General features: G+C 43.9%; 1 protein-coding gene across 5 annotated transcripts in view; it reads right to left on the bottom strand.

Annotated features, from left to right (window-relative positions):
• The window catches only part of RBSN (rabenosyn, RAB effector), a 78,091-nt gene that overhangs the window by 48,762 nt on the left and 9,068 nt on the right, over positions 1-20,261 (bottom strand). For 4 of the 5 annotated variants that reach the window (XM_068112602.2, XM_068112601.2, XM_068112600.2 and 1 more), the window contains exon 5: positions 12,139-12,239. The exons of the other annotated variant lie outside the window; for it this stretch is intronic. In XM_068112602.2, the coding sequence (XP_067968703.1) occupies positions 12,139-12,239 (101 nt within the window). The remainder of the gene's footprint in view (positions 1-12,138; positions 12,240-20,261) is intronic. 5 annotated transcript variants of the gene reach the window in all.

Consider the following 20,261-nt stretch of genomic DNA (forward strand, 5'->3'; position numbering starts at 1 on the left):
CTATATCCGTAACCCCCATGAACTCTCTCAAAACCGTCCATACTCCTTCCCACATGTCCATTTAGGTATCCTCCTACCACAACAACTTCCTCATCTTTCACGTTTTCCATCAGCTTCTCTATCGCACACCAGAACTTGTCCTTCTCTTCATCGCTCCGACCAACCTGCGGAGCATATCCCGAGATGACGTTCACCAAGAGCTTTCCAATCATCATTTTCACCATCATCAACCGATCACTCACTCTAGTCACACTCACCACACTGTCTACAAACTCCTCAGAAAACAGGACACCAACACCATTCACGCCCTCCGGGCACCCTTGCCACACAAACTTGTATTTCTGTCCCTGCCTACCCTTCACCATTCTCACACCACTTCCCTTCCATCTCATCTCTTGCACACAACATATGTCCACTCTTCTTCTGATCAATACTTCCACCACTTCTCCTGATCTCCCTGTCATAGTCCCTACATTCCATGTCCCAAACCTCAGAAGCCGATCTCCACTTCAGGCTGTATCCTGCCCATATGTAGTTGTAATTGTCATGGTTCTCTTTTTGAGGCAATGTTTTTATGGCCGGATGTCCTTCCTGACGCCAACCCTCTTAGTCGCCTCTTACGACACGCAGGGATACGGTGTACCTATTCTAACCAGGGTACACACCGTACACACCGTAAGTGCCCACTAAATCACACCTATTTATTTTCAAGTTATTTTATCCTTTGTCTGGATTTGGGTCTGTGTGGAAGCACTCCAAGTAGGAATATAGTTTCATTTATCGTGCATTTTCTTTGTTACCGGCATTTTGGTTAATAAAGCCGGCATTTTCTTGACCATTTTAAACCTGTGTCGGTTGAATTAATTCTTTCAGGTTTAAGGACTGCCGGTGGGATCCGTGAAGGTAAGCGCTCTTCGGTTTCTCCCACTGAAGCGTATTCTCTGCTGTATTTTGACTGAACACCTCGGAGTTGAAGCTGGTTCGGCAATCCATTTCCTTCGAAGATTTTAATCACCACGAACGCGACATTTGGTGTCAGGAGTGGTATTTGAACCTCGGACACTCGGTGTCTGAAGGTTGCAAGTTCGACACCCGCTGAGGGCAAATTGCACTCAGCTTTCGGTATTCAAAATTGTTAACGATTGGCTTTCTCTCGTCGAGGGGGAGGTAAACATAGTACTGGGGTGTCCAAATTTTGTAGTTTATTGGTGTACAAAGCGCAACATCGCGTTTTTCAAAAAAAACTAAATTGCTTTTTTTTTCTTTTCGGTAAAATACGCGCGGGCGGGAACCGCTTTGTCAGTACATAATGGTGGACGTGAACAGAATGGCTGAGCGGGAAGAGGACCCCGAAGATTATGGAAGCGAGCCCGCTTGGAGTTTGCAAAAAAGCACGTAAAGGACTCTCAGACTGTGAGAAACAAGATTCTGTGGGCTTTCATGTGTCTTTCACTGAGGAGAGGCTTCCGCCTGGCCACTCTGCCATAAATCCCAGATCGGTGGAGTGTTGCAGTGATGGTTTTGTCCTTCTGGAAGTTTCTCCCATCTCCACACAGGATCTCTGGAGCTCAGCCAGAGTGACCATCGGGTTCTTGGTCACCTCTCTTCCCAAGGCCCTTCTCCCCCGATTGCTCAGTTTGGCCGGGCGGCCAGCTCTAGGAAGAGTCCTGGTTCTTCCAAACTTCTTCCATTTAAGAATTATGGAGGCCACTGTGCTCTTGGGAACCTTCAATGCAGCAGAATTTTTATTTTGTAGGCTTCCCCAGATCTGTGCCTCGACACAATCCTGTCTCTGAGCTCAGCAGGCAGTTCCTTCGACCTCATGGCTTGGTTTTTGCTCTGATATGCATTGTCAGCTGTGATACCTTATATAGACTGGTGTCTGCCTTTCCAAATCATGTCCAATCAATTGAATTTACCACAGGTGGACTCCAATCAAGGTGTAGAAACATCTCAAAGATGATCAAGAGAAATGGGAGGCACCTGAGCTAAATTTCAAGTGTCATAGCAAAGGGTCTGAATACTTATGTAAATGTGATATTCCAGTTTTTTCTTTTTAATAAAGTTGAAAAACTTTCTAAAATCCTGTTTTCTCTTTGTCATTATGGGGTATTGAGTGTGGATTGATGAAGGAAAAAATGAATTTAAACGATTTCAGCATAAGGATGCAACATAACAAAATGTGAAAAAAGTGAAGGGGTCTGAATACTTTCTGAATGCACTGTAGGTCCAATAACTATAAAAAGCACGATATCTCAAAGAAATTATGGATGGATTTGGATGACACTTGGTGGACGAGTTGTGTGTGTGTGTGTGTGACAAGGACTAATTTATTTGATTTTGGTGAAGATCCGAATCAGGATACAAGAATTTTATAATTATAAAATGATTTTTAACCGTTGAGAAATATGCCCAAAACATGATATATTGCATATCTCAAAAAGTTGTGGATGGATTATAACAAAACTAGGTGGAAGAGTTGGTAGGTGGCAATAACAAGCCGATTTGATTTTGATTGAGGTCCAGATCCAGATGTGGCCTATCATTGGGATACAAAACGTGAACTGTTCAGCCTGGCGGAGGTATGCGCTCTACCTAGTGCCGTTCTTGTTCATTTCGGGGTTTTTCCCCATCATCAATTCACCATATCTGCTGAATCCAGCCATGCGATTTCAAACAGCAATTCGAACTTTGAGAAGGAACTTGAAAGCTGAGTTTGGCTCACGGTTACCATTTGTATGGCTGGTTGGAGAAAATAAAACGTAAACTAAGAATAAATGGACCCGGGAAGGGAAATAGCCGGATATTCAAAATATCCTTTGTTTCACCACAGGAAATCATTTTCCAGAAAGTCACATGCTTTCTCCATTGGCAAATATCAGGCCATTTCAAAATCAGGTCCATTTATTATTGATTTTGTGTCCATTTGAAAAAACAACAGAAAATTTTGCAATTGAGAACCTTGTGCTACAATTGGGAATGATTCAGATATGATTCAGATATTTTATTAATGTTACTTTTTAATTGGAAAACGTAGCTTAAATGAATGGTCGTGTATAGAGGTTAGGAATTACAGATGGAAGGACAAGTTGTTTTTTTTGTTTTTTTTTGTATACTGAATCGAGGCTCGTGAAAGAGCTAACATTTACTTCACAAACAAATCAACCAGACAAACAAAATATATAAAAAGAGGGAGCGGAAAAACAAGATGGGGAGAGAAGGGGAAGCACACAAACACAACATTTGAGAGCAGGGAGATGTGTGGAAGGGAGAGGGCTTGGGGGGCGGAGGCGTGGGAAGGGGGGGGGGGGGGGAGGGAGAAGTATAAAACACAAGGACACCAAGGACTTCCAGGACAGAAGTTGGTATTTCAAAAAAGTGGAATTGGGGTGAAATTAGCGGGGGTAGAAAAGATCAAGGTTTTGGATGGGGGAAGATAAGAGATGGTGGTGAACAGCTGTTTTAAAGACCTGGAGGGTGGAGTGGGATTGAAGAGAGTGAGGGAGTTTGTTCCAGAGGCGGGAGAAAAGAGGAATGAAGGAGTGAAGGTGAGCAGAGAGTCTTGATTTTGGCAGTTTGACCATAAGAGGGTTGCAGGCAGATCTTGTGCGACCTGTAGGAATATTTGCGGGACAGAGCCCAGAGAGAGCTGGGGGGGCAAGGCCAGAGAGGAGTCGGTAGAAGACGGAAAGACCACCAACCTGCCTGCGGTGAGTGAGTGAGAGGCCCTTGGACTTAGCTTCATCGCGGGAGATTCCAATGATTCTGAATGCTTTGGTTTCAACAGCGTGAAGACGAGCTAGGTGTGAGGCAGGAGCACCAGCCCAGAGGGGAGAGCAGTATTCCATTGAGCTGCGGATGAAAGCCTTGTATGTGGTGAGGAGCTCAGGTGTGCCAAGGAAGGACTTCGCACAACGGATGATGCCCAGTCGGCGACTGGCTTTGGAGGCCAGATTTGAAATGTGGTTTTCCCAGGAAAGATCATGGCAGATAGTGAGACCCAAAAGCTTGAGTGACAGAACTTCTTGGAGAGGATTATTCAGAAAGTGGATGGGAGGGTTGTCCAGTCGGTCTTTTCGGAGAGACATCGTAAGAGTGTGAGATTTGTCAGGATTCAAAGACATGTTCCACTTGTTTGCCCAGTCTGTGATTTTGTCCAGGTCTGCAGAGAGTGAGGAGGCAGCAGACTGCCGATCTGAGGGATGAAGAATGGAGCGACAGAGAGTAGAGTCATCAGCAAAGAGATACAGAGGATTTTCAAGAGAGTCAGAGAGATCATTGATGAAGATGAAGTTAGATGTCAATAAGAGGTTTGACATGTACACCAAGATATTTTAGCTTAGACATCACCTGGGAGTTAACTTGCAGATTGCAAAAGAAAGAGGCCCAAACGTTCATATATTTTACCCCATGATACAGACAGATGTGAAAATGAGGGCATACAAGGCCACATCTATCTATAATTCCAGTAATCTCTGTATGTGTGTTTGTTTGTTTGTTTGTTTGTTTGTCTGTGACCGCTGTTTCTCGACAACCACGGGTCCGATATACTTTAAACTTGCCAGGTATATTGCTGGGGACCCGAGGATGTGCCTTTTCAAGGTTTCATATTAATCGGACAATTACTTACCGAGCTATGTCCAAAAAACGATTCAACCAATCAGAGAGCAGCGAGCTATCGCGTGTGCCGAACGTGGCGAACACACTCTGCCTCGGACGGCACATTTGAGAGCGTATTCATTTATTTCACGTTGGCAAACTATGTTGCCGCTATGTTGGCGTTAAACTATGTTTTAAAACTAATTAAAACCATTTCATGTAAATAGAGGGGGGGGGGGGATTGTCACTGTACTCACAAGCCGTTCGCCGTTCGCTTTGGCGTTGCGAATGGACCAAAACATTTCATGGACCAAACCATTTCATGTAAAGCGTTCGCCGTTCGCTTTGGCGTTGCGAATGGACCAAAACATTTCATGTAAATAGAGGGGGGGGATATAATTTTAGATATATATATAGTACGGGCATGCCCTAGTATATCAAATAAGCTTTAATGATATGACAAAAAACACCAGGCCACACACCAACCAGTCCCAGGAAAAAGATCACACACATTCAGGAAACTTGTCTTGAAAACATATGGCACCAATAATAACATATAATTGTTGATGCTGAATAATTAAGAGGACAAAAGGTTTATTCTGATTATAAACCTTCTTCGCTGAAGCTTATAAATAAATATGCAAGTTATACAAGGTCTCAACCACAATCTGATTGGACAATGACAGCAACGGGAGTTGTCAGGGCTTTACTGATAGTTAGCAGTGAACTTTCATCTGTCCGGAAAAGATGAGTAGTGTTAGGGTTGCTCAGGGAAAGTTGGCACAATGGCCATGGACATATTCAACATATGTCACAACTTTCTGGCAATGATGTTTCTCACACCGCTGCCAGGTCACGTCACTAGCAATTGCCATGCCAACAGTTGCCCATAATGACTTCACAGCTTAAAGGGCCACAGACCCAGAAAATAATGTTTGGTTTAATTAACAGATATGGCTTCAATTAACACTTAATCATTGTTCTTTTTTGAATAAATATCATGGAAGGAAGATATTGATGTTTTTCAGTGTCCTTTTACGCTCGATTAGCCCTACACCCCCCAAAAATCGGCAATTTGATTACCCACATGACCCGCCACGTCATCTCGAGGATAGTTTTGCTGTGGGTAGATTTATAATTATTTTGACCATCGGAGGTGTTACGGATTCAGCACTTATTATTGTTGTTATTATTATTATTGTTGGTTCTAAGTATTATGGTTATTGTTGTTCAAGGGAAAGGGTTATTGTGGTTAAAAGGTTAAAAGCGCTCATGAAAAAAACGAGACAGGAAACGGGATCGAGCACCGGAAGACGGGGAGAGAAGAAGAAGAGGGCGTGAGATGGAAGTGGAAAGACGCATGTGTTGAAGCTCCGTACTGAGCGTGGTCGAGCGTACATCGCAAGTGAACTTTGAGTCCTTGAAAGGAATTTCGTGCGATAGCTGTTATCGCTGGAGTATTGAGAAGCCTGCGTAGTCAGGTATAGGCAAAGAGGTTCCGGAGAATCCTCGCCGAGAGGCTGCGGCTCGAGTAAGAGCTGTCCGCCATTTTGCCCCGCGCGCTGCGTTCACCGAAAAAGGTTTTGGTACGCGTCAACCTTTCTCACCCTCCGGCCATCTGCCGGGGATGTGTGTGCGCAAACGCGGCGTTTGAAGATTACGCTGCGGTTCGCTGATTGAACTGTGAACGTGCACATCGAGTTTGCCCTTGGTTTTGGACCATGTGACTTGCTACGCTTTGCCTACGCTTACGCCTCGTCAGCATCAACGGGGTGTGGGTCTCGATTCGATCTCGCTCTGACACTCGCTGGAGGGGATCACCTTTGAGTTATAGAGACATTGAGGAGTGTTGGGTTCCATTCACTGGGAGCGCAGTGAGTTTATGTTACTTAATAAGATGGTACCATCTTAAGATATTAATTGTATGGTTGATTGCTATCATTGTTGTATGGTTATTCCTGTGTGCTTTTTAATATATTCTTTGTTTGTGGATAACTCTTGGTGTGGTTTTCATATTGATTTCGACACGGAATAACATATTTTTCTGCCGTGGCTCCTCCCGGGGTTCGGAGGGATACCGAGACCAGGAGGTCGGGGAGGAACACGTAACAGGAGGGTTTTTGATCAGAAAAAATTCAACATATTCACTTTCTGACGAGTCTGAGGTGAGTTGTGCAGCCATTATCCGTTGCGTGCTGAGACAACCTTGCCTTTGATTATGTCACGCAATTTGATTATGTCATGACCATCACAATTTTTAGGGACGGTACCCGACAGATCTGCTTTTTCAACTGTAACACCTCAAAAAATTATTAGAATTAAAAATCACGTTCAGTTCGTTATTTATTACTTAAAAATCTATATACAAATCACATCAAAAAAATAAACTGTGTCTGTGGACCTTTAATTTTCTTTCCTTAGAGTTTGTTGAACCCTATTGATTCACTTCCGACTTCCGGTCCCTCGAGCGACGAGGCTTGCTTCGATCTCTCCACGGCATCAAAGTTTGAGTGTTTTCCCGTTCGTGTCTTTGTCAAATTTCCGCTGGGTATTTTGTTGTGTATGTGTTATTGTGTGTTTCTATTTGGTTTTGGTTTTGTCGTTGTTGCAAATTTGTGTGTAATTAGTCGTTTTTTTTTGTTCGCGCCTCGTGCGCGGCCTGGTCTCTCCGGGCTCCCTCCCCCCCGTCAGTGTTTTGTGAATATGGGTTCTTTCCTTCATAGTATTTGCTTGTTTCTTTGATTTTCTTTTCTCCCCCCTACCTCTCACGAACATCTTACCCTTTGTCCAGCGTTTTGAAAACAGAACAAACAAATAAACAAACAAACAAAAAAATTCTATATTAATTCTTTCTCTCCTCCCGGACACGTGCTTGTTCGCTCTCCTCTTCGTCTCGACTTGTGCCCCGCCCCATATATCTCGTTTTTCTTCCACCTCTGCTCCTGCTTTCTCAAATCCACGTTCTCACTTTGAGACTTTTCCCAGATTGTTTTTCATGGTTTTGTTTAAATATTATTTAAATATGTTTAAACCGTAGCCGTGATGCTAACGCCGCCCTCCCCCCCCCCCCCCGAATTTCCATGTTTTAAACGTTTCCCAGTGTATACCCTGGATTAGAATAGGTACACCGTATCCCTGCGTGTCGCAAGAGACGACGAAGAGGGTTGGCGTCAGGAAGGGCATCCGGCCATAAAAACATTGCCTCAAAAAGATAACCATGACAATTACAACGACATATGGGCAGGGTACAGCCCGAAGTGGAGATCGGTTTCTGAGGTTTGGGACATGGAATGTAGGGACAATGACAGGGAGATCAGGAGAAGTGGTGGAAGTATTGGTCAGAAGAAGAGTGGACATATTTGTTGCATGCAAGAGACGAGATTGAAGGAAGTGGTGTGAGAATGGTGAAGGGTAAGCAGGGACAGAAATACAAGTTTATGTGGCAAGGGTGCCTGGAGGGCATGAATGGTGTTGGTGTCCTGTTTTCTGAGGAGTTTGTAGACAGTGTGGTGAGTGTGACTAGAGTGAGTGATAGGTTGATGATGGTGAAAATGATGATTGGAAAGCTCTTGGTGAACGTCATCTCGGGATATGCTCCGCAGGTTGGTTGAAGCGATGAAGAGGACAAGTTCTGGTGTGCGATAGAGAAGCTGATGGCAAACGTGAAAGATGAGGAAGTTGTTGTGGTAGGAGGAGACCAAAATGGACATGTGGGAAGGAGTATGGATGGTTTTGACTGAGTTCATGGGGGTTACGGATATGGTGTGAGAAATGGAGAAGGTGAAAGGATTTTGGAGTTTGCTGATGGAGCTGATTTGTTGATTTGTAATACTCAGTTCCAGGAAGAGGATAATAAGCTTGTTACATACACGTCAGGTGGGTCGACGACAACCATTGACTACCGGATGGTGCGGAGGCGAGATAGGGGGCACTTCCGGGACACAAAGGTGATCCCGGGGGAGGAGGTTGTTTCACAGCACCACTTGGTTGTCTGCGACATAAGGGTGAAAGGTGCGAGGAGAGCTCGGCGGGTGAAGTACCAACCGAGAACGAAGGTGTGGAGGTTGAAAGAGGTGACAGTAAGGGAGGCATTAAAAGAGAGGCTGAGTAGGGTCGATGATGATGTGGTTGAGCTTGAAAGTGGTTGGATGTCAATGAAAGCTAGTCTGTTGGGAGCCGTTGGTGAGGTATGTGGATGGACAAAAGGACCACCGAGGCACTCGGAAACATGGTGGTGGGATGATGAAGTTGGAAAGAGGATTGACGAGAAGAGGAAGAAGTTCAAGGAGTGTCAGAAGGCGAAGGGTACGGGAGCAGAAACAGCAGAGCATGAAAGTTATAAGGCAGCCAAGAAGGCTGCAAAGAAAGAGGTAGCAAAGGCGCAGGAGGCATGTAGGAAAATGTTCGGAGAACGCTTGGATTCGGAAGAGGGTCAGAGAGTGGTATTCAGGATTGTAAAGCAGATAGCGAAAGAGAGGTGTGATGTGATGGGGGGTGAGTTGCTTGAAGGATGAAGTGGGACAAATTGTTGTCGACCCAGATGGAATTAAAGGAAGATGGAAAAGATATATGGAAATGCTGTTGAATACAGAGAATGAATGGGATGGCAACATAGAGAGTAACCCAGTTTTAGGACCGGCAGAGAAGATAACTGAGAAGGAAGTTGAGGAAGCGAGAAAAGCAATGAAGAGTAGAAAAGCGGAGGCCTGACGGGGGTTGTGGGAGATAAGTTGAAGGCAGCAGGAAGTTGGGGTGTGAAGAGAATGACAGAGATCTGTAATCTGGTGGTGAAAGAAGGCCGCATTCCAGTGGATTGGGAACTGAGTACCCTCGTCCCTCTATACAAGGAGAAAGGTGACCCTCTGGAGTGTGGCTCATACCGAGCGATAAAGTTATTGGAGCATGGAATGAAGGTATTGGAAAGGGTGTTGGAGAGGAGGATAAGGAAGAAAGTAAAGATCGACGAAATGCAGTTTGGATTTATGCCAGGAAGAGGAACGACAGACGCGCTTTTCATTGTGAGGCAGTTGCAGGAGAAGTACATGGAGAAGAGGAAGAAGTTGTTTCTTGGGTTTGTTGATCTGGAGAAAGCATTCGATAGGGTTCCACGCAAAGTATTGACATGGGCATTGAGTAAGTTAGGAGTGGAGGAATGGTTGATCAGAGTAGTGATGGAAATGTACAAAAGAGCGTGCACAGCTGTAAGGACGAAGGACGGGAACAGTGGTGAGTTTGAGGTGAAGGTGGGAGTGCATCAGGGGTCGGTACTAAGTCCACGACTATTTGTAGCTGTGATGGAGGTCCTGGCTCAGAACGTAAAGGAGGGTTTACCGTGGGAGTTGTTGTAGGCAGATGATCTGGTGTTGATTGCAGAAAGTATGGATGGACTGAAGGAAAAGATGAACAAGTGGAAGGAATGTATGGAGACAAAAGGTCTGAAGGTGAATATCGGAAAGACGAAGGTGATGGCAAGTGGTAAAGCATGTGGTGAGGTGGAAAGAACTGGGAAGTGGCCCTGTGCTGTGTGTAGAAAGGGTGTCGGAGTAAACTCCATTCAATGTACAATGTGCGCTGAGTGGGTTCATCAAAAATGTAGTGGTCCGAGAGGGTCATTAACCAGTGTGGCAGCTACATTCAAATGTAAGGTGTGCACAGAGGGAGCTGCAGATGGAGGAAATGTTGAGTTGGATATTGGAGACGGCGTGAAGCTGGAAGGTGTGAAAACATTTTGCTACCTCGGAGACATGCTGAATGGAGAAGGTGGATCAGACTCAGCAACGGTTGCTAGAGTGAGATGTGCATGGAAGAAGTTTCGGGAACTGAGTGGCGTGCTGATGATGAGGGGAGTGTCGTTGAAGCTGAAGGGAAAGGTGTATGCTGCATGTGTGAGAAGTGTTATGATTTATGGGAGCGAGACATGGGTAATGAACGTAGAGCAGCAACGAAGGTTGGAAAGGGTGGAAATGCGAATGGTTCGACGGATGTGCGGAGTATCGTTGAGAGAGAGGAAGACAAATGATGAATTGCGAAAGATGATGGGAATAGAGCCTGTGATTGATGCTGTGAAGAGGAACAGGTTGAGATGGTTTGGTCATGTGTTGAGGAAGGATGAAAGTGACTGGTTGAGAAGAGTGATGGAAATGAATGTAGAAGGAAGTAGAGGACGGGGAAGACCGAGAAAGACTTGGCTAAAGATGGTGGAAGAAGAAATGCGGGCAAGGGGGTTAACAAGGAGAGATGCAGAAAATAGGGCAAAATGGAGAAGATTGTCATGGGGACCGCAAGGCTAACCCCCGCTCTAGTAGGGAAAATTGGCCTTTAAAATGCATGTTGTTGTTGTTGTTGTTGTATTGGTTCACCCATCAAAACACTAGGATCTTTGCCCTGACTGGAGAAAATAATTTTTCCCAAGGTATGGAAACAAAAAAAGAAAAACAAGTACAGGTACATTCAAAGTTCACCACCTTCAACGCCCGGCAATACCGCCGTGCAGCACATAGAGACAGTATTGGGAGGGAGAAGTGTACAATAATTGATTGATTAATTGCGTTATTAAAATCAATAAGCAATAATCGTAAAATAATGTCTTAATAAATTGGCTGATAGCATACCTCAACCACCAGCGTTTCATCCGAAGCTGTAACCTTTAGAAAATTAAACAAGTTATCAATGGGGGAAATTAATTAATTAATTAATTAACCAATCAATAAATAATTAATCGATTAATTGATTAATCAATAAATCAAAAATACCCTTTACAGCCAAATCACTTGATCATTGTCTTGTCCAAATATCAGCTTCCTACCTCAAAAGGTGCCTGAGATATTGCCCAGATGAGAAAGGAAATAAATAAGTATTTAATAAATCGATAATAATTAAGTAACTAATCAATTAATTAATCAAAAAACAAAAAATACCACTTTTGCCAAAGCAAAAACCATGGTCACTGTCATGTACGAATATCAGCTTTTTTTGAGCCGATATTCGGCCATGACAGTGAGGACTTATACAAGGTCAATGATTGGTGAAGACCAATGCTTCATTGGTGAAACTCACTAATGTGCCCAAATTTAAGCTTCCTAGCTCAAAGGATGGCTGAGATATTGCCCGGACAAACAAGAAAGAAAACGAGAAACCGGAGTGAAAACTGAGTACCCCCTTTCAGCGCGCGTCATCACCGGGCTCCCTTCGGTCCCAGCGATGACGTCATGCAGCGTCTGGAGATGGAATAGGAAGGAGCCGTGTGTACAATTGGAACAGTAGTAGAAAATCTCCATAACCCAAGGCATAAACACAACTTTTAGCAGCAGAAAGGCACTATTACTGTGCAGCCACTACCACTCACTGTTTCCCACTTGGCTCTCATTACAGACTAACAAGCACAACAGCCATTTAGTAAATAGTTTTGCAAGGCCTTTCCATAGTGGCCAGAAGCCTAGTATTTCACCAATAATAGTAAAAAGTACATCAACAAAAGCTGACAAGGGAAATTTAAAATACAAGAGGGACAGAGAGGGAACAGAAGCAGCGACATGTTACCTTTCCCAGTCGAATAATCAACTTGTTCATTTCAATGACAAAGCGTTCAATTCTTGCTGCCCGGATCCTTTTAAACTCTTCAGTGTGGCTCCGAGTCATACCTGGAGAGTCCAGTTACAATGTGCACACCCATTCACTTCGGTTTGCATGCAATACAAGTTGGCAAACAAGAAAAAGCAATTATTATTATTTTTACATTGATCTAAAGCTCATGGAGAATACATTCGTAGGCATCAGTACACTTTATATGAATTACAAGGATTAACAAGAAAGAGCAATCAGAGATTGCAGACCCTCACCAGGATGTGTTTGTAGTGGTTTTAAGGCTTTTGTGGTAAAACAAATATGGTGGCCGAACCACGTGACCGATGACGTCATCATTTTTTTTTTCTCCATCAATTTATACCTACATGACGTTCAAGAAATTTCATTTTGATCGGATGAAGTTTTGCACTTGTCGAATTATGACGCCATAATGGAGGCACCTATGACATCATCATTAACATATGTTATTCCACATGGAGAGTTCTTCACAATGAGCCATGTCTCAATTTTTTCTATTCAGCGCTTTCGGAGATATAGAGGTGCAAAGTTTTTTGGTTTTTCATAGATGGTGCCAAACCACGTGACCTATGACATCATAATTATCATTAAAAAATTATACAGGTGGAGTTGCACCTATGGTGAAAATTTCCTGTCAATCGGACCAACAGTTGCAGAGAAAATCATATTTATTCTGCGCGGACAAACAAACAGACAAACAAATGAAAAATCGGTCAGAGACCGAGGACTTGCCGGAATATACGTTTTTTAAAATCCGCCATTTTGGATCAAAATATACATTGTATAGATTTGGATCAAATTTTGGTTTAATGGACATGTTGATCCGGATTTTGGATCAAAATGGCGGGAAATCTATACAATGTATATACGCTAAGCAATGGAAGGCAACAGAGTAAGTGTATGCATATCTCTTGTCCTTTCAGAGTTATAGTCGTTTGAAATATATTTTCAATGAAAACTTGGCCCCCTGACCTTTGACCCCAAAAAATAATTAAAACTAAGCATTTTTGACCATTTTATGCCACATGTTATTTTTTGGGAATTGAATAATGAACATTTTGGTGTTGGTTAGAAGGGAATTGGATAATGTTTGACAGAGTTATTAGTAAAAAAAAACAATTTTTGACCTTGAGTTTGACCTTTCAAGGTCACTCAAGGTCAAAGGTCATGGGGCCAAATGAAATGTCGTATGTGACTTCATATATGTCAGTGACAGTAAATTTGGCTTTTAGCCTTCACAACTGTATGGTAAAGTATGGCGATTCTATGTGCAACGATGTAGACGTAGTACTGCGCACAGACAGACAAACAGAGACAGACAAACAGACAAACCAACCAACCAACATACTTGCCGGATAATGAGCATATCCCTTGTACTTTTAGAGTTATAGTGGTTTGAAATATATTTTAAATGAAAACTCGACCACCACCCCCCCCCCCCCCCCCCACCCCGATTTAACGTTCTGGGTGACCTTGACTTGACCTTGGGCCTAGAGAGTTAAAAATAGGGCACAGTCTACTCTAGGGCAAGGCAAATATATGTGTAAAGTATGGTGATGCTATGTGCAACGATGCAGACGTAGCAATTATTATTATTTTAAATAATAATACGCACAAACAGACAACAGACAGACAAAAAGACAGATGAAAAATCAGTCAGAGACCGAGGACTCGCCGGAATGTACTTTTTTAAAAATCAGCCATTTTGGACAAATATGGCGGCCGAACCACATGACCGATGACATCATCATTATTTGTTTTCTAAACTAATTTATTCCTAGATTATGCGCAAGAAATTTCATCTTGATCGGATGAAGTTTTGTACTTGTCGAATTATGACATCATAATGGAGGCACCTATGACATCATCATTAACATATTTTATTCCCCATGAAGAGTTCTCTACAATGAGCAATGTCTCTTTTTTCTATTCAGCACTTTCGGAGATATAGAGGTGCAATTTTTTCGGTTTTTCCAAGATGGCGGCCGACCCACGTGACCGATGACGTCATCATTATTTGTTTTCTCCACCAGTTTATGCCGACATGGCGCTCAAAAAATTGCATCTTGATTGGATGAAATTTTGTACTTGTCGAATTATGACGTCATAATGGAGGCCTTGGGCCGAGAGAGTTAAAAATTGGGCACAGTCTATTCCAGGGCAAGACAAATATGTGTGTAAAGTATGGCGATTCTATGTGCAACGATGTAGACGTAGTACTGCGTACAGACAAATAGACAAACAGACAGACAGACAAACCAACCAACCAACATACTTGCTGGAATCTTTTCCGGCAAGTAACTAGAAATCGGTCAGAGACCGAGGACTTGCCGGGATAAAAAATATGGCGGCCGAACCACGTGACTGATGACGTCATTATTTTTGTTTTCGAAACTAATTTATTCCTAGATTATGCTCAAGAAATTTCATCTCGATCGGATGAAGTTTTGTACTCGTCAAATTATGACGAATGATTATGATGAATGGAGGCACCTATGACATCATCATTAACATATTTTATTCCCCATGGAGAGTTCTTTACAATGAGCCATGTCTCAATTTTTTTCTGTTCAGAACTTTCGGAGATATAGAGGTGCAAAGTTTTTCGGTTTTTCCAATATGGCGGCCGAACCACGTGACGAATGACGTCATTTGTTTTTTCTCCACCAGTTTATGCCGACATGGTGCTCAAGAAATTGCATCTTGATCGGATTAAGTTTTGTACTTGTCGATTTATGACGTCATAATGAAGGCACCTATTTTTTTATATATTTTTTTGTATACAAGATCGAGGCTCGTGAAAGAGCGAAAGAGCTATGACATCATCATTAACATTTTATTCCCCATGGAGAGTTCTTTACAATGAGCCATGTCTCAATGTTTTCTATTCAGCACTTTCGGAGATATGGAGGTGCAAAGATTTTCGTTTTTTCCAAAATGGCGGCCGAACCACGTGACCGATGACGTCATCATTAATTATTTTTTTTCCCCCACAAGTTTATGCCGACATGGTGCTCAAGAAATTGCATCTTGATTGGATGAAGTTTTATACTTGTCGAATTATCGAATTATGACGTCATAATGGAGGCCTTGGGCCGAGAGAGTTAAAAATTGGGCACAGTCTATTCCAAGGCAAGACAAATATGTGTGTAAAGTATGGCGATTCTATGTGCAACGATGTAGACGTAATACTGCGCACAAACAGACAGACAAACAGAGACAGACAGGCAAACAGACAAACCAACCAACCAACATACTTGCCGGAATTTTTTCCGGCAAAAAACAGACAGACAAACGGACTCAAATTCAATACCCTCTCCTCAAGCGAGGGTAATTAGAATACAAGATAAAAGAAAACTGAAAAACGATGTTCAAGATCTTAAGAGGGGGTGGAGGGGGGGGGGGGGGGGAGGATTTTTTTTTTTTTTTGTATACATAATCGAGGCTCGTGAAAGAGCTAACATTTATCACACAAACAAATCAAACAGACAAACAAACAATGTGTATAAAAAGGGGATCGGTAGACAAGATGGGGAGAGAAGGGGAAGCACATAAACACAACATTTGTGAGGGACATCGGGAATGTGTGGGAGGGAGAGGGCTTGGGAAGAGGCGGCGTGGGAAGGGGGGTGGGGGGGGGGGTGGGAGAAGTATAAACACAAGGACACCAAGGACTTCCAAGAAAGAAGTTGTTATTTCAAAAAAGACGATTTGGGGTGAAATTAGCGGGGGTAGAACAGATCAAGGTTTTGGATGGGGGAAGATAAGAGATGGTGGTGAACAGCTGTTTTAAAGACCTGGAGGGAGGGGTGGGATTGAAGGGAGTGGAGGAGTTTGTTCCAGGGGCGGGAGAAAAGAGGAATGAAAGAGTGAAGGTGAGCAGAGAGTCTTGATTTTGGCAGTTTAACCATAAGAGGGTTGCAGACAGATCTTGTGCGACCTTTAGGAATATTTGGGGGACAGAGCCCAGAGAGAGCTGGAGGAGCAAGGCCGGAGAGGAGTCGGTAGAAGACAGAAAGACCACCAACCTGCCTGCGGTGAGTACGTCAAAGGCCCTCGGAGGTAGCTTCATCACGGGAGATTCCAATGATTCTGATCGCTTTGGTTTCAACAGCGTGAAGACGAGCTAGGTGTGAGGCAGGAGCACCAGCCCAGAGGGGAGAGCAGTATTCCATTGAGCTGCGGATGAAAGCCTTGTATGTGGTGAGGAGCTCAGATGTGCCAAGGAAGGACTTCGCACGACGGAGGATGCCCAGTCGGCGACTGGCTTTGGAGGCCAGATTTGAAATGTGGTTTTCCCAGGAAAGATCATGGCAGATAGTGAGACCCAAAAGTTCGAGTGACAGAACTTCTTGGAGAGGATTATTCAGAAAGTGGATGGGAGGGTTGTCCAGTCGGTCTTTTCGGAGAGACATCGTAAGAGAGTGAGATTTGTCAGGATTGAAAGACATGTTCCACTTGTTTGCCCAGTCAGTGATTTTGTCCAGGTCTGCAGAGTGAGGAGGCTGCAGACTGCCGATCTGAGGGATGAGGAATGGAGCAGCAGAGAGTGGAGTCATCAGCAAAGAGATAGAGAGGATTTTCAAGAGAGTCGGAGAGATCATTGATGAAGACCAGAAAAAGCACAGGGCCCAGAACACTGCCTCCAGCCTGAACAGGAAGAGGAGATGAGAGAAACCCATTCAGGGCCACACGTTGACTATGACTAGAGAGGAAGTCCGCCAGCCATGCGTGGAGATTTCCATGGATACCAAAGGAGGACAGTTTGGTGAGCAGAGCGGGGTGCCAGACCGTATCGAAGGCACGTGATATATCGAGGGAGACAGCTCTAATTTCCTGTTTGGCATTGAGGACCTCCATCCATTGTTGAGACAGCAGAAGCAGCATGTCCAGAGTAGAGTGACCTGGTCTGAAACCAAATTGATGATCAGAGATCAAGCCATTGGAGAAGAGGAAAGATTTCATATCCGAAGCAATGATGGATTCCATGACTTTGCTGATAATTGGGAGAAGGCTGATTGGTCTGTAGTTACTAGGATCTGTTTTTGCACCTTTTTGTGTAAAGCGGTGATGTTGGCTGATTTCCAAGCAGATGGCAGTTGAACTTGAGCAAAAGAGAGGATGCAGAGAACAGAGAGAGGGAGTGAAAGAGCGGAAGAACAGGATTTTAGGACCCGTGGGCTTGCCGTCAGGTCCAATTGCAGAATCAGTCGAGGGTTGACAGAAACTTTTCCACCTTGTCAGGAGGAAAGGACACAGAATCCAGGAGCAGCTGGGTACGACTGGGTACGGTGGGGACAGAGAGGGATGGGTTTGGGACACAAGATTTAGAGGCAAACACAGAGTTGAGGCATTCAGCTTTTTCACGTGCGGAGTCAGCTGTGTAGCCGTTTGAGGTAACGGAGGGGATGGAGGGGGAACAAACACCAGAAACAGATTTGACCAGATGCCACCAGGATTTGGAAGAGGGAGACAGATAAGAGAGTTCGGTCTTGAGAACGGAGAGATATTGTTTCCTGGCTCTCCTGAGGGTGGACACACACTTGTTTCGGGCTTTGTGAAAGGAAATGAGATTTCCTTCCGTTGGATTTGCTTTTCAGGAGACGAAGGCAAGTTGTTTCTGGGCAACAGCCTCACCACAAGATTCCGTGTACCATGGACGGGAGGAGGGGTATGACAACTGAAGACGAGATGGGATAAATCTGTGCATGAGAGAGAGCAATTTACTTTGGAAGAATTCCCAGGATGAGTTGATGTCAGAGGTGGTGGAAATGGGAGACCAGTCCAGATGATTGATGGCTGCTTGAATACCGAGCCAGTTGGCCTGAGTGAAATGCCAGACTCGTCGACGCTGAGGAGGCTCCCTGAGAATGGTCAGAGAGATGTCCACTTTAACAAGCACATGATCAGATGAGCCGATTGGAGCAGAAGAAGAGCAGCAGACATTTTCAGGGAAGTTAGTCATAACCAAGTCCAGAAGAGAAGATGCTCCGTTGACGGAGATCCGGGTCGGAAAATTGACAGATTGTGTCAGTCCCAGTGAGTCGCAGAAGTCCTTTGCTGAGGAGCCATGGCTGGTGAGAGAGGTACCCACACCCAGCCAACTGGCATGGTGACAATTGAAATCACCACATACGAGGAAGAGAGAGTTGGGATGAGTAGATAAGATTTGGATGAGCCAAATTAACCCTGCTCCATGCCCCCTCCCCCACCCCCCATCCAGAGCCCAAACATACTCTACTTCAAAAAAAAGCCGTCTGGATAGGGTTAACGCCTGACTCTCCCTTCCTTTATTATGAATTATTATCACTATTTTAGAACTCTCACCACAACTTTGTAGAGATGATAAATATTGGTGTCATTTAATATTCTGACTTGTGTGCAGTACACAATCTTATTTTACCCCTTAATTTTGTATCACTATGGGAATATTGAAGTTGATAATTCTATAGCTTTCAAACCATCAACATACTTCCATTTAAATATGTACAAAAAAAATCCCCTCCACCACTAACTAACTAACTACCCATTTCATTGAGAAACATGTTACCGGAAACCTAAAAAATTTTTTAGCACGGGGGAAACCCTTGCTTCAAGATAAACATATTATAATTTGGGAACTTGCGAAAGCGTCCGGAATACCAATGTCAACAGAACGTTGCCTTGTAACCGATGATCTGGGTAAAGGAAACGTAATGGCAAAATGATTGCCACACACCACCATGGAGGAGGAGAAGCCGGACTGACTTGATCTGTATCATCACCGGCATTTTCGGCAGGAAAGGTTTTGTGGAACACATCATTCATTGGTGAAGGTGAAACCTGGTGCCACAACTTTATGTCAGAATAGAAATCTCATTCAGTAGAGTGGAAAGGGCTGACCTCTCAGCATCTAAAAAAATGCCCAGAGGCTGAAAGGGCTGACCTCTCAGCATCTAAAAAAATGCCCAGAGCCAACCAGGGGAGCATCAATTGGTGCTTTCTCAAGACTGCAATGTAATTTTACAAAACTCTTCAGTTCTAGCCTGTGTTACAGTGATTGTCGACTAAGGTATGATAATATTGGTGCGGAAACATGATAAGAGGGTAATGGGGGTAATATAGCCTAGTTTTGCCAATAGTACCTGTTTAGCACAACTGTATGGTGTCTGTGTGAAAATGCTAGAATAAGTGTCAAAAATGTTTTAAGAAATGACAACCGTGACCCCTCCCTTCCATTTGTGTGTCAACCCTTCCCAATTCCTTCGTTAAAATCCTTACACCATTTCCTTTGTAATCTGTGTACGTGGTTTCATTACACCAAAATGTGAGCAAAACTGGTCCAAAGATGACCTGGATATACCATGCGGCCTCACGTTGGGGTAATAAGCTGCTTCGAGCTGCTAACAGCAGTGGGCAGGTCATGTGTTTGAGCGTCCTGTGTGGAGAGCCAATGAGCGTGCAGTCGCGGGGTGAATAGGCCAGAGGGGGCAGTACAGCTAGAGAGAACGTGGAGTACGTCAAACAGGTCAGGACCCCGAGGAGCTGGAGCGGGTTAAGAGGAGGGAGCCCCACACGAGAGAGGTTGGCAAAGTGCGGGCATGTAATTTTGGAATGATAGGACTTCGAGGGAGTCAGATGAGGGTGCGCTGAGTATGTGCTACTGTGCTGGGATGATATTGGGCTACTTGGCTTCTCTGCTCCTTTAAAAAGCCCACTTCTGGTGAAACTATGCCCCTTCCATCCCCAAAAAATATTTAGAATACCATGGACAATTTCATTATTTCCAAACTGCCGGAACCCCATCTGTGATCAGTCATTTTGGGGTATGGCTTTGAAATCTTTGTCAGCTATATTGGAAGACCGGAGAAAGGCAGAGCGTGACGCGAGTCTAAACATGTTTTTATTTTCAATCAGCAAAAGTGTATTTATGATCGAAAAATATACCCTCGTCACAGCAAAGAAAACGGCAGAAAGAAAAGTTAACAGCCGATATTTCAAAGGAGAACCAACGTCTGGACAACCTATTTTCAGCACAAGCGTGTATGACAGACATTACAGAATGCAGAATTTTGTTCCTA

The sequence above is a fragment of the Myxine glutinosa genome, chromosome 4 (genome assembly GCF_964187855.1).
Source record: "Myxine glutinosa chromosome 4, kmMyxGlut1.1, whole genome shotgun sequence".
In the NCBI taxonomy this organism is placed as follows: Eukaryota; Metazoa; Chordata; class Myxini; order Myxiniformes; family Myxinidae; genus Myxine; species Myxine glutinosa.